This window comes from Crinia signifera, chromosome 8, assembly GCF_055691185.1.
Source record: "Crinia signifera chromosome 8, ASM5569118v1, whole genome shotgun sequence".
In the NCBI taxonomy this organism is placed as follows: Eukaryota; Metazoa; Chordata; class Amphibia; order Anura; family Myobatrachidae; genus Crinia; species Crinia signifera.
In genome coordinates, this window is record NC_139224.1 from 80,016,330 (window position 1) to 80,036,175 (window position 19,846).

General features: G+C 50.4%; 1 protein-coding gene and 1 long non-coding RNA gene across 2 annotated transcripts in view; one reads left to right on the forward strand and one right to left on the reverse strand.

Annotated features, from left to right (window-relative positions):
• The window catches only part of LOC146027242 (uncharacterized), a 34,937-nt gene extending 30,294 nt beyond the window's left edge, over positions 1–4,643 (forward strand). Inside the window, exons 7-12 of the mRNA XM_083158190.1 lie at positions 2,203–2,295; positions 2,706–2,804; positions 3,215–3,313; positions 3,674–3,733; positions 4,022–4,126; positions 4,250–4,643. Coding sequence (XP_083014316.1) covers positions 2,203–2,295; positions 2,706–2,804; positions 3,215–3,313; positions 3,674–3,733; positions 4,022–4,126; positions 4,250–4,353 — 560 coding nt within the window. The 3' untranslated portion in view covers positions 4,354–4,643. The remainder of the gene's footprint in view (positions 1–2,202; positions 2,296–2,705; positions 2,805–3,214; positions 3,314–3,673; positions 3,734–4,021; positions 4,127–4,249) is intronic.
• Positions 4,644–7,443: 2,800 nt separating this feature from the next.
• On the reverse strand, positions 7,444–19,843 carry LOC146026235 (uncharacterized). Its single transcript, XR_014454397.1, has 3 exons — positions 19,622–19,843; positions 18,967–19,034; positions 7,444–7,814 (listed from the first exon to the last, which is right to left on the reverse strand). It is a non-coding gene; the product is annotated as an uncharacterized LOC146026235 (long non-coding RNA).
• Between the last annotated feature and the right edge of the window lie 3 nt (positions 19,844–19,846).

Sequence of the window (19,846 nt, forward strand, 5' to 3'; positions counted from 1 at the left end):
CGGGAGCTGAGGCACCTTGTGCGCTGGAGAGACAGGACTCTCTCCAGCAACAAGGAGAAAATGAAGGCCTACAGAAAGGCCCGCAGGGCTATCCTTAGGGACACTGGACGTCAGCGGTCTATCCGCTCCTTAGAGCGGCGCTGGAGTGACCTGGTCAGGAGGGATCCTGAGAGACTTCAGGCCATCAGGCGCTGTAAGCACAGTACTGTACCGAGGGGGGTACAGGGAGGGGGGGTTGGCGGCTCTAGAGAGCACCGTCGATATGGTCTGTGTGGGCCCTGGGCAGCAGACCATATCAACGGCGCACTTTCACAGTACGGGATGCGGTCATAATGTCGAATGACATAATGTCGAATGTCAAAATGTCGACACCACAATGTCAAATGTGTAAAAATGCCCAAAGCATCGCGAGCGAAGCGAGCGATGCGAGGGTCCGATTCACTATGTCAACAGTGTCCATGTCGACACTGTTGACATTTCGGGCCAAAAAAACCCCAAAAGAGCAATTCGACATAACCCCAGTCGACATTATGGCAGTCGACATTTTTGAAATGTCGACATTAACCCATGTCGACATTTTTACACATTTGACATTGTGGTGTCGACATTTTGACATTCGACATTATGTCATTCGACATTTCAATCCACACCCTACAGTACATGTACTGTACAGTACACCATAAACAATTGGGGCTGTGTGTGAATAGGGATCAACAATGCGGTGTACTGTAGGAAGGAAGAGGAGGAGGAGGTGGAGCAGCAGGAGGACCAGGAGCCAGGCAGTGAGTACAGTGGTCCGGTGGAGGGGGTGCTTTGTGGGATGCGGAGGTGGGGGTTGGCTGTTGAAGTGGTTGGAAGTGCAGGTGGTTCTGGAGGAACTGAAGATGCCGTTCAGCGAAGGCATTCACTTTGGGGTGCACTGCATTGAGTGTCACGCAGCCTTTGGGCCTTTGCTGGTTGTACAGTACATATGTACACATCCCAGCATGCCACTTTTTGTATACAGTACAGTATGATGGATTGTTAAAACTGTGGCATGGCATGCTGGGTGGGATGTGTACAGTACTTCCACAACAATTGGAGGGCCATGACTTTGACACAACCGTTCTATGGAGTTCTAAAAGTAGAAGGGAATTTACTGTACAGTACAGTACGTTTACAATGTTTTTTTTTTTTTTTTTTAATGCAGCATTACTAGGCCACACCCGGGAAGAAGAGGCGGTTCCCCTCGACACCGAGGAGGAAGAGGAGGAGGAGGTGGAGCAGCAGGAGGACCAGGAGCCAGGCAGTGAGTACAGTGGTCCGGTGGAGGGGGTGCTTTGTGGGATGCGGAGGTGGGGGTTGGCTGTTGAAGTGGTTGGAAGTGCAGGTGGTTCTGGAGGAACTGAAGATGCCGTTCAGCGAAGGCATTCACTTTGGGGTGCACTGCATTGAGTGTCACGCAGCCTTTGGGCCTTTGCTGGTTGTACAGTACATATGTACACATCCCAGCATGCCACTTTTTGTATACAGTATAGTATAATGGATTGTTAAAACTGTGGCATGGCATGCTGGGTGGGATGTGTACAGTACTTCCACAACAATTGGAGGGCCATGACTTTGACACAACCGTTCTATGGAGTTCTAAAAGTAGAAGGGAATTTACTGTACAGTACAGTACGTTTACAATGTTTTTTTTTTTTTTTTTAATGCAGCATTACTAGGCCACACCCGGGAAGAAGAGGCGGTTCCCCTCGACACCGAGGAGGAAGAGGAGGAGGAGGTGGAGCAGCAGGAGGACCAGGAGCCAGGCAGTGAGTACAGTGGTCCGGTGGAGGGGGTGCTTTGTGGGATGCGGAGGTGGGGGTTGGCTGTTGAAGTGGTTGGAAGTGCAGGTGGTTCTGGAGGAACTGAAGATGCCGTTCAGCGAAGGCATTCACTTTGGGGTGCACTGCATTGAGTGTCACGCAGCCTTTGGGCCTTTGCTGGTTGTACAGTACATATGTACACATCCCAGCATGCCACTTTTTGTATACAGTACAGTATGATGGATTGTTAAAACTGTGGCATGGCATGCTGGGTGGGATGTGTACAGTACTTCCACAACAATTGGAGGGCCATGACTTTGACACAACCGTTCTATGGAGTTCTAAAAGTAGAAGGGAATTTACTGTACAGTACAGTACGTTTACAATGTTTTTTTTTTTTTTTTTTTTAATGCAGCATTACTAGGCCACACCCGGGAAGAAGAGGCGGTTCCCCTCGACACCGAGGAGGAAGAGGAGGTGGAGCAGCAGGAGGACCAGGAGCCAGGCAGTGAGTACAGTGGTCCGGTGGAGGGGGTGCTTTGTGGGATGCGGAGGTGGGGGTTGGCTGTTGAAGTGGTTGGAAGTGCAGGTGGTTCTGGAGGAACTGAAGATGCCGTTCAGCGAAGGCATTCACTTTGGGGTGCACTGCATTGAGTGTCACGCAGCCTTTGGGCCTTTGCTGGTTGTACAGTACATATGTACACATCCCAGCATGCCACTTTTTGTATACAGTACAGTATGATGGATTGTTAAAACTGTGGCATGGCATGCTGGGTGGGATGTGTACAGTACTTCCACAACAATTGGAGGGCCATGACTTTGACACAACCGTTCTATGGAGTTCTAAAAGTAGAAGGGAATTTACTTTACAGTACAGTACGTTTACAATGTTTTTATTTTTTTTTATTTTTAATGCAGCATCACTAGGCCACACCCGGGAAGAAGAGGCGGTTCTCCTCGACACCGAGGAGGAAGAGGAGGAGGAGGTGGAGCAGCAGGAGGACCAGGAGCCAGGCAGTGAGTACAGTGGTCCGGTGGAGGGGGTGCTTTGTGGGATGCGGAGGTGGGGGTTGGCTGTTGAAGTGGTTGGAAGTGCAGGTGGTTCTGGAGGAACTGAAGATGCCGTTCAGCGAAGGCATTCACTTTGGGGTGCACTGCATTCAGTGTCACGCAGCCTTTGGGCCTTTGCTGGTTGTACAGTACATATGTACACATCCCAGCATGCCACTTTTTGTATACAGTACAGTATGATGGATTGTTAAAACTGTGGCATGGCATGCTGGGTGGGATGTGTACAGTACTTCCACAACAATTGGAGGGCCATGACTTTGACACAACCGTTCTATGGAGTTCTAAAAGTAGAAGGGAATTTACTTTACAGTACAGTACGTTTACAATGTTTTTATTTTTTTTTATTTTTAATGCAGCATCACTAGGCCACACCCGGGAAGAAGAGGCGGTTCTCCTCGACACCGAGGAGGAAGAGGAGGAGGAGGTGGAGCAGCAGGAGGACCAGGAGCCAGGCAGTGAGTACAGTGGTCCGGTGGAGGGGGTGCTTTGTGGGATGCGGAGGTGGGGGTTGGCTGTTGAAGTGGTTGGAAGTGCAGGTGGTTCTGGAGGAACTGACAATGCCTTTGGTGTAGGACTTCACTTTGGGGGGGCTCTGCGCTGGGTGTCACGCAGACTTTGGGCCTTGCCTGTTTGTACAGTACACTACTGTAGGTGGGTGGTGCCCGCTTGGAGATGGTGTGTAGACATTTCAATCTACACCATTAGGACCTTCTTCTATGGAGTTGTACTGTACAGTACATGTTCAGTACAGTACCTGTAAGTAGGCAAATGATGTTTTTTTTCCTGTACTACTGTATTTTCCTTTCTCCACTCAGACATCATTGAGGTGGAGGCCATGGAGCTGGAGGAAGATGAGGAGGAGGACGATGAAAGTGGTAAGAATTACTGTAGTACTGCACTGTAACCAGAGGTGTAAAAGTGATGGGCAACTGGTTTCCAATGGTAGAGGGAACTGAGTTCCGCCTCTGACACAGTCCTGAACAGTAATTCCAATAGAAAAGCCTGTCCCACCCACCAGCTTCTTCTTTTGGCATGGCATGCTTTATTTGATGGCATACTGTACAGTACAGTACGACCACCACCGTTGAAGTGAAGAAGGGCCACTAAGTGGAACAGGTTCTGTACATGCTGTATTGTAATGCTCACTTTTTCTCCCACTACAGTGCCAATCGTCCATGGGGGCCCAAGACACCAACTGTGGATAAGCCAGCACAGGCCAGGATCAGACTCGCAGGGGCCTGGCCCGGGTACCGGCCCCAATTATAGAGGTACAGTTACAGTACAGTATGTCAGTGGTTGGGATTGCTTTTGTAGAATAATAATACAGTACAGTACAGTACTTACCATACAGTACACTATAGTAACGTTAACATTTTACTTCCCCACCACAGAACAACAACAGAGGGCTCAGCGGCTCAGGGCGCTTGAGGCGGCGCGGGTGCTGATGCACCAGTTCATTGATTTCATTTTCCAATTTTTAGTTCGTTTAATTTAATTGTTATTCTGGCGTTGTTTCTTTTTTTTTCATACTGTATTTATAAATATTTTATTGTTACTCCAATGTATCCTTGTCTTTTTTCCAGCGTGAGACGATACTGTACAGTAACTTATTGTATGCTACTGCAAATACTGAATACTGTAGTAAACACTTTTATTGACAGCAGATGGATGATATGGCATACAGTACAATCAGTGGGGAAAAGGTAGCAAGGTACAGTACAGTACAGAATAGAAAAAAAAAAAAAAATCACACACAGATTATTTTTTTTTTTTTAATTTGTTTGGGGTGGGGGTTCAGCAAGACACACAAATACAGTAAAACAGACTGTCTACAGTACAGTACATCGCACCGAATCAACATTTTTCTACTTGTTATCCACATGTACAGTAAAATACTTTTATTGACAACAGATGGATAATATGGCATACAGTACAATCAGAGGGGACAAGGTACAGTTCAGTAGCAAGGTGCATTACAGGACAGAATAATAAACAAAAGGTACTGTACAGCAGTGGTGCAGGTAGAATTTTTTTCTTGGTGGTACAGTACTCATGGGCTCTACCAAATACTGTATGGGTGTGGCCATGTGTCATGAGTGTTCGTGGTCACACAAAGCTAGAAGAGTGACTAAGGGCCTTATTCGAATTTACTCTTTCTGACAAAATTCTTCTTAGATGGACAAAACCATGTGCACTGCAGGTGGGGTAGATTTTACTATTGCAGAGAGAATTAGATTTGGGTGGGGTTTTTACTGTACTGTACTTCAAAGTACAGTACAGTAAGCTCTATATTGCAGTGTAACAATAAAGCAGTCAGTATTTTTCCTGCACAGAAACAAAATACTGTAACTCACCCAAATCTAATTCTCTCTGCTCATTATACTGTACATCTGCCCCACCTGCAGTTTTGTCCATCTAAGAAGAATTGTGACAGAAAGAGTGAATGCGAATAAGGCCCTAAATGACAATAGTGGCGTGGCATCAGGAGACAGGGAATGAGAAGCAGGAAATGACTGGGGGTCGGTTGGCTCTTGCTTGGCGGAGAGCTGGGCAGATTGTGCTTACAATTGTGGAGCCTGCTCTTCATGCTATCGCCACTGCAGATGCCTGTCAGTGTGACAGGCTAAATCAGCAGTAGCGGTAGCTACGCCAATCATAACGCTGAGTGGGCGGGCTGCGGATGCATTATATTTAGACTTAAATTAAAAATAGAATTGACAGTGGGTCAGGGAGTAAGTGGTACTGCGTACCTGCAACATACTGTATTTCTTACAGGTACAGTACTCTGTACCACACCGTACCCCCTTGCTTGCAACACTGCTGTACAGTACTGTAACATCACACACACAACTTTTATTTTTATTATACAGTATTTTGGGGTGGGGGTTCATAGAGAAACACACAGAAAACAGACTGATTAAGTACTTCTATACTATTTTAATACAGTACTACATACCACTGGGTTGTCCATTTATTTTGACTATAACAGGCAATACTTTATATAGATGATTTATGCAATTATTACAAATGTCCGGTGTCAGCACTTCTTGCCAAAATTTACGGATCCCATCCAACAGCTGCTGTTTTGTTGTCGGCTTCGCAGTGTTCCTGATGTAATACTTCATTTGAGCCCATACCAATTCAATTGGATTCATGTCCGGGGATCTAAAGTAAACAGTATGATACAATAAAGGTATTTCAATAATGTTTCTTTTAGAACAGAAAAGCATACAATCTTGATAAAACCATAAAAGTACAGTACAATATTAAAGCAATACTCACTCTGGTGGTGTGCGTTCCCAATTGATGCCTTTCTCTTCCATGAATTTTGCAGAGGCAGAGTGTTTAGGATCATTGTCCTGGAATAGTCTATGATGCGATGGGAAACGTTTCCGCACATATGGCACCATACATCCCTCTACTATTCTTTCTTGAAAGAATTGTTTATCCATGATCCCTAGAGAAAAAAGCAGTATTGTTTATTAATAACCACTGCATTCAATTTTAATTATTGTAGTGTACAGTATAGTACATTATTTCTTACAAACACAGACAACGCATGGTACTGTATACTGTACACAGTAGTACTGTACTATACTGTACCTTCGAACATTAACAATGGGCCAGCTCCCAATCGTGATATGGCTCCCCATACGTGGACTTTCAGTGGATGCTTTGGCCGTGGCTTCAATGAGATATGGTCCTTCTTACGGAATGACATTCGCGAGAACCTCTCGAGTGCAATTGAGGATTCATCGGTGAAAAGGACATCCTGAAAAGTTTCACCGCTCTCAATCCAACGACGTGCCTGTTCCACTCTCTTCTCTTTGTTGACATCTCTAACCATGGGAGTTATCCTGTCAACAGCACAAAAATATACAGGTAATTTAATACAGTACTGTATTATAGACATCATTAAACAACCGTGCAGTACTGTATGCAAATAATGTAGGTATTAACCACTTGAGTGGTACTGTACTGAATGCCTGGAGATTTTCCGGATTCAGCTGTGCTGGTGCAGTGGGCTGTCCCGGAAAATCTCAAGGCATGCCACTATACAGTAGGTGTACGCCAGTGGTGTCCTTGTGTGCACCACTGGTGCAGCACCTCCAGTCAATTCCCCCACCCCTCCCCCACTGCCGGGTATGGTTGGTGCGGCTTGTGGGGGCTGGCGAGTGCTCAGGCCGAGTCCTCCAGAGCTGCCACGAAAATCCCTCATCATGACGCCATTGTCACTATGAGGAACAGTAGCATCAAGCTCTGCCGCCGCTGCCCTGGTACTGTAGGTTTGTACTGTCCCAGCAAAACCCACCACTCAAGGGGTTAATGTGAAATGGCGCGCATTACTGCTCTATACAAAACTCTTACTGTACCTTGTAGCACAATATTTCCATCCCATTTTCCGACGCATTTTTCGAATGCTGGTGAGTGATATGTCAAAATCATACTCTGTTTTGAAGATGTTTTTAATTTGTCGAGCAGAGATTTCATCATTCTCACGAGTTAATTTCTCCACAATTTTGTCAGCTCTCCTACAGTGCACACAGTAAATAAGAGTTAATGTACAGTACAGTACAGTACAAGGCAATGACTGAAACGTTTCATGTTCTATATTACTGTAGTACAGCAAAGGTTAATACTACTGGACATACTGTACAGTACAGTAGTTTATACAGTACCAGTTTAACAAACAATACAGTACAGTACATTACAGGTAATTTACTACACAACACTGATCTTACCAAGAGCACTTTGGAGCAAATATTTCCTTTCTGGCCGTTGTTCTCTCGAAAGCATGATAGCGCACTGTTTGTAAAGTGACTACAATCCCACTTTCCCTCAGCCAAGCCTGGATCTCTTTGGTAGTTTTATTTTCTTTTTTCATGTTTGCAATTATTTTGCTCATCGCCTTGTTGATCTTAACTGGCATTTTGGACAGCTGTACTAGAGACTTCCCTGTATGAAGAGAAGACAGTACATTTAGAAATACAGTACATGGACTTTTTCGCAATACAAATTACTATAGTACATTAAACATTTTTTTAAAAAAATGTTACAGTACCTTTACCCCCCCCCCTCCCCCCCCCCCAAAAAAAAAACAACGTTGGTGGTAATAATTGACAATGATGTACTGTACAGCACTCAGTTGCTAATGCGTCAACTTCTCGTTAGCTCGAGCGTCTCATTAGCTCAAGCGTCCCAGGCTCCGGGGAGGAGGGGTCGGTGTGCTATACGGGCAAGCGTCGGTCGCTCGATATACCGCCAAACGCCTAGGGGCCTCGTGGAAGGGGGGGGGGAGGGAACACTGGGAGAGGTTGGAAGCACGGCTGCACGGAGAAAAGACAGGGAAGGCAGGGCCGAGCGACGGGGAGCGGATACCGTCGTTGCTGCTCGAGCGTCTCATTAGCTCGAGCGTGTCATTAGCTCGAGCGTCCCAGGCTCCGGGGAGGAGGGGTCGGTGTGCTATACGGGCAAGCGTCGGTCGCTCGATATACCGCCAAACGCCTAGGGGCCTCGTGGAAGCGGGGGGGAGGGAACACTGGGAGAGGTTTGGGAAAGGTTGGAAGCACAGAGAAAGGACGGGGAAACCAGGGCCGTGCGACGGGGAGCGGGCATACAGTAGCCCCGGGGAGGAGGGGCAGCGTCGCTCGAGAGCGCTCGAGGCAGTTTCGCTCGGAGGCAGGGTTACACAAAATGGCCGCCAAATGTCTACGGGCCTCGTGGAAGCGGGGGGGAGGGAACACTGGGAGAGGTTGGAAGCATGGCTGCACGGAGAAAAGACGGGGAAAGCAGGGCCGAGCGACGGGGAGCGGATACCGTCGTTGCTGCTCGAGCGTCTCATTAGCTCGAGCGTCCCGTTAGCTCGAGCGTCCCGTTAGCTCGAGCGTCCCAGGCTCCGGGGAGGAGGGGTCGGTGTGCTATACGGGCAAGCGTCGGTCGCTCGATATACCGCCAAACGCCTAGGGGCCTCGTGGAAGCGGGGGGGAGGGAACACTGGGAGAGGTTTGGGAAAGGTTGGAAGCACAGAGAAAGGACGGGGAAACCAGGGCCGTGCGACGGGGAGCGGGCATACAGTAGCCCCGGGGAGGAGGGGCAGCGTCGCTCGAGAGCGCTCGAGGCAGTTTGGCTCGGAGGCAGGGTTACACAAAATGGCTGCCAAACGCCTAGGGGCCTCGTGGAAGCGGGGGGGAGGGAACACTGGGAGAGGTTTGGGAAAGGTTGGAAGCACAGAGAAAGGACGGGGAAACCAGGGCCGTGCGACGGGGAGCGGGCATACAGTAGCCCCGGGGAGGAGGGGCAGCGTCGCTCGAGAGCGCTCGAGGCAGTTTCGCTCGGAGGCAGGGTTACACAAAATGGCCGCCAAATGTCTACGGGCCTCGTGGAAGCGGGGGGGAGGGAACACTGGGAGAGGTTGGAAGCATGGCTGCACGGAGAAAAGACGGGGAAAGCAGGGCCGAGCGACGGGGAGCGGATACCGTCGTTGCTGCTCGAGCGTCTCATTAGCTCGAGCGTCTCATTAGCTCGAGCGTCCCGTTAGCTCGAGCGTCCCAGGCTCCGGGGAGGAGGGGTCGGTGTGCTATACGGGCAAGCGTCGGTCGCTCGATATACCGCCAAACGCCTAGGGGCCTCGTGGAAGCGGGGGGGAGGGAACACTGGGAGAGGTTTGGGAAAGGTTGGAAGCACAGAGAAAGGACGGGGAAACCAGGGCCGTGCGACGGGGAGCGGGCATACAGTAGCCCCGGGGAGGAGGGGCAGCGTCGCTCGAGAGCGCTCGAGGCAGTTTCGCTCGGAGGCAGGGTTACACAAAATGGCCGCCAAATGTCTACGGGCCTCGTGGAAGCGGGGGGGAGGGAACACTGGGAGAGGTTGGAAGCATGGCTGCACGGAGAAAAGACGGGGAAAGCAGGGCCGAGCGACGGGGAGCGGATACCGTCGTTGCTGCTCGAGCGTCTCATTAGCTCGAGCGTCTCATTAGCTCGAGCGTCCCGTTAGCTCGAGCGTCCCAGGCTCCGGGGAGGAGGGGTCGGTGTGCTATACGGGCAAGCGTCGGTCGCTCGATATACCGCCAAACGCCTAGGGGCCTCGTGGAAGCGGGGGGGAGGGAACACTGGGAGAGGTTTGGGAAAGGTTGGAAGCACAGAGAAAGGACGGGGAAACCAGGGCCGTGCGACGGGGAGCGGGCATACAGTAGCCCCGGGGAGGAGGGGCAGCGTCGCTCGAGAGCGCTCGAGGCAGTTTCGCTCGGAGGCAGGGTTACACAAAATGGCCGCCAAATGTCTACGGGCCTCGTGGAAGCGGGGGGGAGGGAACACTGGGAGAGGTTGGAAGCATGGCTGCACGGAGAAAATACGGGGAAAGCAGGGCCGAGCGACGGGGAGCGGATACCGTCGTTGCTGCTCGAGCGTCTCATTAGCTCGAGCGTCTCATTAGCTCGAGCGTCCCGTTAGCTCGAGCGTCCCAGGCTCCGGGGAGGAGGGGTCGGTGTGCTATACGGGCAAGCGTCGGTCGCTCGATATACCGCCAAACGCCTAGGGGCCTCGTGGAAGCGGGGGGGATGGAACACTGGGAGAGGTTTGGGAAAGGTTGGAAGCACAGAGAAAGGACGGGGAAACCAGGGCCGTGCGACGGGGAGCGGGCATACAGTAGCCCCGGGGAGGAGGGGCAGCGTCGCTCGAGAGCGCTCGAGGCAGTTTCGCTCGGAGGCAGGGTTACACAAAATGGCCGCCAAATGTCTACGGGCCTCGTGGAAGCGGGGGGGAGGGAACACTGGGAGAGGTTGGAAGCATGGCTGCACGGAGAAAAGACGGGGAAAGCAGGGCCGAGCGACGGGGAGCGGATACCGTCGTTGCTGCTCGAGCGTCTCATTAGCTCGAGCGTCTCATTAGCTCGAGCGTCCCGTTAGCTCGAGCGTCCCAGGCTCCGGGGAGGAGGGGTCGGTGTGCTATACGGGCAAGCGTCGGTCGTTCGATATACCGCCAAACGCCTAGGGGCCTCGTGGAAGCGGGGGGGAGGGAACACTGGGAGAGGTTTGGGAAAGGTTGGAAGCACAGAGAAAGGACGGGGAAACCAGGGCCGTGCGACGGGGAGCGGGCATACAGTAGCCCCGGGGAGGAGGGGCAGCGTCGCTCGAGAGCGCTCGAGGCAGTTTCGCTCGGAGGCAGGGTTACACAAAATGGCCGCCAAATGTCTACGGGCCTCGTGGAAGCGGGGGGGAGGGAACACTGGGAGAGGTTGGAAGCATGGCTGCACGGAGAAAAGACGGGGAAAGCAGGGCCGAGCGACGGGGAGCGGATACCGTCGTTGCTGCTCGAGCGTCTCATTAGCTCGAGCGTCTCATTAGCTCGAGCGTCCCGTTAGCTCGAGCGTCCCAGGCTCCGGGGAGGAGGGGTCGGTGTGCTATACGGGCAAGCGTCGGTCGCTCGATATACCGCCAAACGCCTAGGGGCCTCGTGGAAGCGGGGGGGAGGGAACACTGGGAGAGGTTTGGGAAAGGTTGGAAGCACAGAGAAAGGACAGGGAAACCAGGGCCGTGCGACGGGGAGCGGGCATACAGTAGCCCCGGGGAGGAGGGGCAGCGTCGCTCGAGAGCGCTCGAGGCAGTTTCGCTCGGAGGCAGGGTTACACAAAATGGCCGCCAAATGTCTACGGGCCTCGTGGAAGCGGGGGGGAGGGAACACTGGGAGAGGTTGGAAGCATGGCTGCACGGAGAAAAGACGGGGAAAGCAGGGCCGAGCGACGGGGAGCGGATACCGTCGTTGCTGCTCGAGCGTCTCATTAGCTCGAGCGTCTCATTAGCTCGAGCGTCCCGTTAGCTCGAGCGTCCCAGGCTCCGGGGAGGAGGGGTCGGTGTGCTATACGGGCAAGCGTCGGTCGCTCGATATACCGCCAAACGCCTAGGGGCCTCGTGGAAGCGGGGGGGAGGGAACACTGGGAGAGGTTTGGGAAAGGTTGGAAGCACAGAGAAAGGACGGGGAAACCAGGGCCGTGCGACGGGGAGCGGGCATACAGTAGCCCCGGGGAGGAGGGGCAGCGTCGCTCGAGGCAGTTTCGCTCGGAGGCAGGGTTACACAAAATGGCCGCCAAACGCCTAGGGGCCTCGTGGAAGCGGGGGGGAGGGAACACTGGGAGAGGTTTGGGAAAGGTTGGAAGCACAGAGAAAGGACGGGGAAACCAGGGCCGTGCGACGGGGAGCGGGCATACAGTAGCCCCGGGGAGGAGGGGCAGCGTCGCTCGAGAGCGCTCGAGGCAGTTTCGCTCGGAGGCAGGGTTACACAAAATGGCCGCCAAATGTCTACGGGCCTCGTGGAAGCGGGGGGGAGGGAACACTGGGAGAGGTTGGAAGCATGGCTGCACGGAGAAAAGACGGGGAAAGCAGGGCCGAGCGACGGGGAGCGGATACCGTCGTTGCTGCTCGAGCGTCTCATTAGCTCGAGCGTCCCATTAGCTCGAGCGTCCCAGGCTCCGGGGAGGAGGGGTCGGTGTGCTATACGGGCAAGCGTCGGTCGCTCGATATACCGCCAAACGCCTAGGGGCCTCGTGGAAGCGGGGGGGGGAGGGAACACTGGGTGCAATGAGCGTTTACATACAGAATACAGTTTAAAAATAAGGTATATTTATATCGAAATACTGATAGAAAAAGATTTACCGTTCAGGAACTTTTGCTAGTAGCACTTGAAACCAGCCGAGTTCCGTGAGGCCAGCAAAGATTTCAAATGCAAGCAGAAGTACAGGAACGGTATCAGGAAACTTCAAGAAGTCTTGAGAGGAGAGGAGCCGAACAGCAAGTCTGCTTACGAGGAAACAGGTTTGCCGAGTGGTAGCTGGAGTGCCTGGGGACGCCCTTTTTATGTGAAACAAACAAAAGGTTTTTTCCACGCCCAAAGCAGGTCCTGTGATTGGATTATGGAAATTGTTCACGCCCCAAACATATCTGCAGAGACCAATCTCAGGGTCTGGATCTTGGGCGGGAAAAACCTTTTGTTTGTTTCACATAAAAAGGGCGTCCCCAGGCACTCCAGCTACCACTCGGCAAACCTGTTTCTTCGTAAGCTGACTTGCTGTTCGGCTCCTCTCCTCTCAAGACTTCTTGAAGTTTCCTGATACCGTTCCTGTACTTCCGAATACCGTTCCTGTACTTCTGCTTGCATTTGAAATCTTTGCTGGCCTCACGGAACTCGGCTGGTTTCAAGTGCTACTAGCAAAAGTTCCTGAACGGTAAATCTTTTTCTATCAGTATTTCGATATAAATATACCTTATTTTTAAACTGTATTCTGTATGTAAACGCTCATTGCACCCAGTGTTCCCTCCCCCCCCCCGCTTCCACGAGGCCCCTAGGCGTTTGGCGGTATATCGAGCGACCGACGCTTGCCCGTATAGCACACCGACCCCTCCTCCCCGGAGCCTGGGACGCTCGAGCTAATGGGACGCTCGAGCTAATGAGACGCTCGAGCTAATGAGACGCTCGAGCAGCAACGACGGTATCCGCTCCACGTCGCTCTGCCCTGCTTTCCCCGTCTTTTCTCCGTGCAGCCATGCTTCCAACCTCTCCCAGTGTTCCCTCCCCCCCGCTTCCACGAGGCCCGTAGACATTTGGCGGCCATTTTGTGTAACCCTGCCTCCGAGCGAAACTGCCTCGAGCGCTCTCGAGCGACGCTGCCCCTCCTCCCCGGGGCTACTGTATGCCCGCTCCCCGTCGCACGGCCCTGGTTTCCCCGTCCTTTCTCTGTGCTTCCAACCTTTCCCAAACCTCTCCCAGTGTTCCCTCCCCCCCGCTTCCACGAGGCCCCTAGGCGTTTGGCGGCCATTTTGTGTAACCCTGCCTCTGAGCGAAACTGCCTCGAGCGCTCTCGAGCGACGCTGCCCCTCCTCCCCGGGGCTACTGTATGCCCGCTCCCCGTCGCACGGCCCTGGTTTCCCCGTCCTTTCTCTGTGCTTCCAACCTTTCCCAAACCTCTCCCAGTGTTCCCTCCCCCCGCTTCCACGAGGCCCCTAGGCGTTTGGCGGCATATCGAGCGACCGACGCTTGCCCGTATAGCACACCGACCCCTCCTCCCCGGAGCCTGGGACGCTCGAGCTAATGGGACGCTCGAGCTAATGGGACGCTCGAGCTAATGAGACGCTCGAGCAGCAACGACGGTATCCGCTCCACGTCGCTCTGCCCTGCTTTCCCCGTCTTTTCTCCGTGCAGCCATGCTTCCAACCTCTCCCAGTGTTCCCTCCCCCCCCGCTTCCACGAGGCCCCTAGGAGTTTGGCGGCCATTTTGTGTAACCCTGCCTCCGAGCGAAACTGCCTCGAGCGCTCTCGAGCGACGCTGCCCCTCCTCCCCGGGGCTACTGTATGCCCGCTCCCCGTCGCACGGCCCTGGTTTCCCCGTCCTTTCTCTGTGCTTCCAACCTTTCCCAAACCTCTCCCAGTGTTCCCTCCCCCCCGCTTCCACGAGGCCCCTAGGCGTTTGGCGGCATATCGAGCGACCGACGCTTGCCCGTATAGCACACCGACCCCTCCTCCCCGGAGCCTGGGACGCTCGAGCTAATGGGACGCTCGAGCTAATGAGACGCTCGAGCTAATGAGACGCTCGAGCAGCAACGACGGTATCCGCTCCACGTCGCTCTGCCCTGCTTTCCCCGTCTTTTCTCCGTGCAGTCATGCTTCCAACCTCTCCCAGTGTTCCCTCCCCCCCCGCTTCCACGAGGTCCGTAGACATTTGGCGGCCATTTTGTGTAACCCTGCCTCCGAGCGAAACTGCCTCGAGCGCTCTCGAGCGACGCTGCCCCTCCTCCCCGGGGCTACTGTATGCCCGCTCCCCGTCGCACGGCCCTGGTTTCCCCGTCCTTTCTCTGTGCTTCCAACCTTTCCCAAACCTCTCCCAGTGTTCCCTCCCCCCCGCTTCCACGAGGCCCGTAGACATTTGGCGGCCATTTTGTGTAACCCTGCCTCCGAGCGAAACTGCCTCGAGCGCTCTCGAGCGACGCTGCCCCTCCTCCCCGGGGCTACTGTATGCCCGCTCCCCGTCGCACGGCCCTGGTTTCCCCGTCCTTTCTCTGTGCTTCCAACCTTTCCCAAACCTCTCCCAGTGTTCCCTCCCCCCCGCTTCCACGAGGCCCCTAGGCGTTTGGCGGCATATCGAGCGACCGACGCTTGCCCGTATAGCACACCGACCCCTCCTCCCCGGAGCCTGGGACGCTCGAGCTAATGGGACGCTCGAGCTAATGAGACGCTCGAGCTAATGAGACGCTCGAGCAGCAACGACGGTATCCGCTCCCCGTTGCTCGGTCCTGCTTTCCCCGTCTTTTCTACGTGCAGCCGTGCTTCCAACTTTTCCCAAACCTCTCCCAGTGTTCCCTCCCCCCCGCTTCCACGAGGCCCCTAGACATTTGGCGGCCATTTTGTGTAACTCTATTAACATATTACTTAAACAGTAAAGATGGGCCCCCTGCAGCTCTGGGCCCCATAGCAGCTGCACCCCTTGCACCTACTGTATGGTACAGTAGTTACGGCCATGACAGTACAGTACATACAGTACTGTACAGTCATGTACTGTACTGTAATCTACTGGACATTATTGTGCTACTGTAAAACTGCTTTACTGGATAGTGGAACACAATTTCATGTGTAATTATTTTTTTGTAGACAAACAACAATGAATGTATCAAGTGCAACATTCTATGGAAAACGCAGTGCACGTTCCAACAAGAGACAATTGGCCTTGGCTGCATTGGTTCCACAGTGTGCACCCAAAAAGGCAAAGAAGACTACTGCCAAAAAAGAGAACATTCCAGTCACAGTAAAGCCAAGGAAAAATGCCAAGGCAAAGAATGGTGTTTTAGAGCAGATTGTAGGTAACGATAACAAAGTCCCTTTCTCTATTACAGATATTGAAGCTGGTCCTTCATACAAGGAGACTGTGTTGGCTAAAGATGTACCTGTACCAGTGGTCAGCATTGATCAAACACTGGTACAGGCAGTAAGTATTGATCCAAATGAGGAGTTTGTTGTTTTGGATTTTGTTTCGACCCCAGGTCTACAAGGACATTCTTCACCAAGAAGAAAGCTGGATTTTGGAAATCTTTCAGGAACAAAAGAATTGATGGACAACCTGCAAGACGACCATGGTGCACAGGAGCTTCAAGAAAAGGTACATCGGCTGGAGATCGAAAATGCTGTATTAAAAGATACATTGAAGAACACCGTTGAATCAATGAAGGAGGTCCTCATTGAATCAGTGAAAGAAGACCTCATCAAATCGGTAAGTAATACCATCATGACATCAGTCAATACCCTCATCGAATCAGCGACTCACACCATCACAACATCAGTGAATGACCGGATCATCTGCGCAATGGAAGACATCATCGTTAACACAGTGAAAAAAGCAACACCACAAACCCATGAAGTAGCTGTGCAGATGTGTCGAATTGAAGATGGACCTGGCAGAATAGATGCACTCTGCGAATTGGATGAACCGGGTGAAGTGAATTCATTTGGCGAACTGGGTGCACTCGGTGGATTGGATGGCCCGGGCGAAGTGTCTACATTCAGCGAACTGGGTGCACTCTGTGAAGTGGATTTTGGCGGCGAAGTGAATGCACCCAGTGAAGTGGACACCACAATAGTCGTGAATAGACACGTAGAACTGCCTTCTACAGCACACCAAGTGCTGGACTTTGGTGAAGTGACTCTGCAGCTTCCTCGAGCACCCACTCAGTGCAGCACCCCTGCAGAGCCAGACAACGAGACAGACTGTGGACCTGTTCTGCCCAATATTCCACTGTGCGACATCACAGATGCAACGGACGACCTGCTTTATGGAAAGGCACATGAACAACTGAACAGATATGCACAATTTATTTTTCAAGAACATGTGCCACATGACCTTTATTTGTCATGGGCAAACCATGTGAATTACAATGGGAAGAATGGGAAATCTGCACTGCCAAAAAATGTAAGAAAAGACATCATGAGAAGATGTGGCAAACGGATTGTACTTCAGAAGCACCATAGAACTTCCATCATCAATACCATCAACGGACTACTACGAATGAAGAGGAGAACAGCATGGAGACGCCTCGATCATGTAAGGCAACCGTTACCACCGTTGCCAACAGTTTGCCCTCCCTTGTGCACAACTCGGTGATGAAGCAGTGGTGTTACTGTACTGTACTTTTAACCGAATACTGAATTTTCCGTGAGTTTGTCTCAGTTCCTTCAAAAGTAAACCTACAGTAAAACAAAACATACTGTACAGTACAAATATACATTACTACTGTATACAGGAATAACAACAAAACATGATATCATTAAAAAAAAAATAAAAAAAAAATAATAATAATAATAATAATAATAAAAAAGTTGCAAAGTGTTTCTCTTCACCGGTCGGTTTTCCGAGTGTGTGTGCTGCTGTTCCTACACCCCACCCCAAAGACAGTAAATCTAAAAAAAAAAATTACCCAAAACAAAAATTAATAATAATAATAAAAAAATAAAAAAAAATACCTGTACAAAATTCCAAAAAGCAAAAAAAAAGTTGTGTGTTTTGTTAACATGGTTTTTCTTGTTCTGTGTCGTGGTTACCTTTTTCCCCACTGCATCCAATATTTTCCTTCAGCAGGCTTACTGTACAGTACCTCTGTGTGTGTCAGTGTTCCAAAGTAATGGTAACCCCCTCCATCCCTCCAAAAAAAGGAAAAAAAAAAACAAAAAAAATACAAAATTCCAAAAAGCAAAAAAAATAGTTGTGTGTTTTGTTATCATGGTTTTCATCGTTCTGTGTCGTGGTTACCTTTTTCCCCACTGCGTCCGATATTTTCCTTCAGCAGGCTTACTGTATAGTACCTCGGTGTGTGTCAGTGTTCCAAAGTAATGGTAACCCCCTCCATCCCTCCAAAAAAGGGAAAAAAAAACAAAAAAATACAAAATTCCAAAAAGCAAAAAAAAAGTTGTGTGTTTTGTTAACATGTTTTTTCTTGTTCTGTGTCGTGGTTACCTTTTTCCCCACTGCATCCAATATTTTCCTTCAGCAGGCTTACCTCGGTGTGTGTCAGTGTTCCAAAGTAATGGTAACCCCCTCCATCCCTCCAAAAAAGGGAAAAAAAACCAAAAAATACAAAATTCCAAAAAGCAAAAAAAAAGTTGTGTGTTTTGTTAACATGGTTTTTCTTGTTCTGTGTCGTGGTTACCTTTTTCCCCACTGCATCCAATATTTTCCTTCAGCAGGCTTACTGTACAGTACCTCTGTGTGTGTCAGTGTTCCAAAGTAATGGTAACCCCCTCCATCCCTCCAAAAAAAGGAAAAAAAAAAACAAAAAAAATACAAAATTCCAAAAAGCAAAAAAAAAAGTTGTGTGTTTTGTTATCATGGTTTTCATCGTTCTGTGTCGTGGTTACCTTTTTCCCCACTGCGTCCGATATTTTCCTTCAGCAGGCTTACTGTATAGTACCTCGGTGTGTGTCAGTGTTCCAAAGTAATGGTAACCCCCTCCATCCCTCCAAAAAAGGGAAAAAAAACCAAAAAAATACAAAATTCCAAAAAGCAAAAAAAAAGTTGTGTGTTTTGTTAACATGGTTTTTCTTGTTCTGTGTCGTGGTTACCTTTTTCCCCACTGCATCCAATATTTTCCTTCAGCAGGCTTACCTCGGTGTGTGTCAGTGTTCCAAAGTAATGGTAACCCCCTCCATCCCTCCAAAAAAGGAAAAAAAAACCCAAAAAAATACAAAATTCCAAAAAGCAAAAAAAAAGTTGTGTGTTTTGTTAACATGGTTTTTCTTGTTCTGTGTCGTGGTTACCTTTTTCCCCACTGCATCCAATATTTTCCTTCAGCAGGCTTACTGTACAGTACCTCTGTGTGTGTCAGTGTTCCAAAGTAATGGTAACCCCCTCCATCCCTCCAACCCAAAAAAATAAAAAATTCCAAAAAAAAAAATTTGTGTCTTCCTCACCTTGTAACCTTTTCCCCACTGATTGGACTACTGTACTGTACAGTATATCCCTTGTCGCACATGTGCTGTCAATAAAGAGACAATACTACAGTAGTGAACATACAGTAAACCCTTTTATGTACAGCATACTGTAAATTAAAAATAAAAAATTACAGCCGTTGGAAGGTCACCGTAAAAGCATGGTCCACGAGCTGGTGCATGGTGGCTTCTACGTTGGCCATGGTGCGATGGAAGTTTTCTGTTGGGGAATAAAAAGGATACTGTAGTATTACTGTACGATACAGTAAGCAAAAAACTACTGTACTTTAAGAAACATACAGTACAGTACTGTACTGTAACTACAGTACAGTATAGAAACATAGGGGAAAAAGGGACCTTTTCATTTCCCTACTATCCAATTACAGTACACATGGAGTTGGATATACTGTACTGTAAACCCGAAGCGTGGCGAGCACACGCGGATTCGTTAAAAAGTACAGTATTCCACGCTCTATCGTGGGGCGCCACGCTTCGGGCTTGGCCAGGTTTACAGTACAGTATATCCAACTCCGTGCGTAGTTCGATAGTAGGGAAATGAACAGGTCCCTTTTTTCCGATAAAATTCTACGTACTGTATGTTAAAATGGACTCAGTCCATTTTAACATTGCATCCTATGTAAAAATAGGGACGATCGCGTTGGTTGCATCACATGCGATTTGGTCGGATGTGATGTGATCGACGAGATTATCGTGTCTGCCTAAATTTAAGGTCACTAAAATCTAGAGGTCACAAAAATCAGCATTCCAGTTACTACTGTACCTACAGTACAGTGCAATATGATTTACCTCTGGATACTGGGTCCTCGGGGAGAGGATGGCTGTTTGCCACAGCTCTGCAGACAAACCGAATCATCCTATGGAAAAGTGGCCAGAGAAGCCGCAGCCTCTCACGGTTGTCTGTGAAAATGCAAAGTACAGTACAGTGAAAAACTGTAGGTTTGTTTGCAGAGGTCACGCTGCGCAGAGCCAAGGACGCCGCCCCCGCCCCCCGCAGGACGCCGGACATCCCTC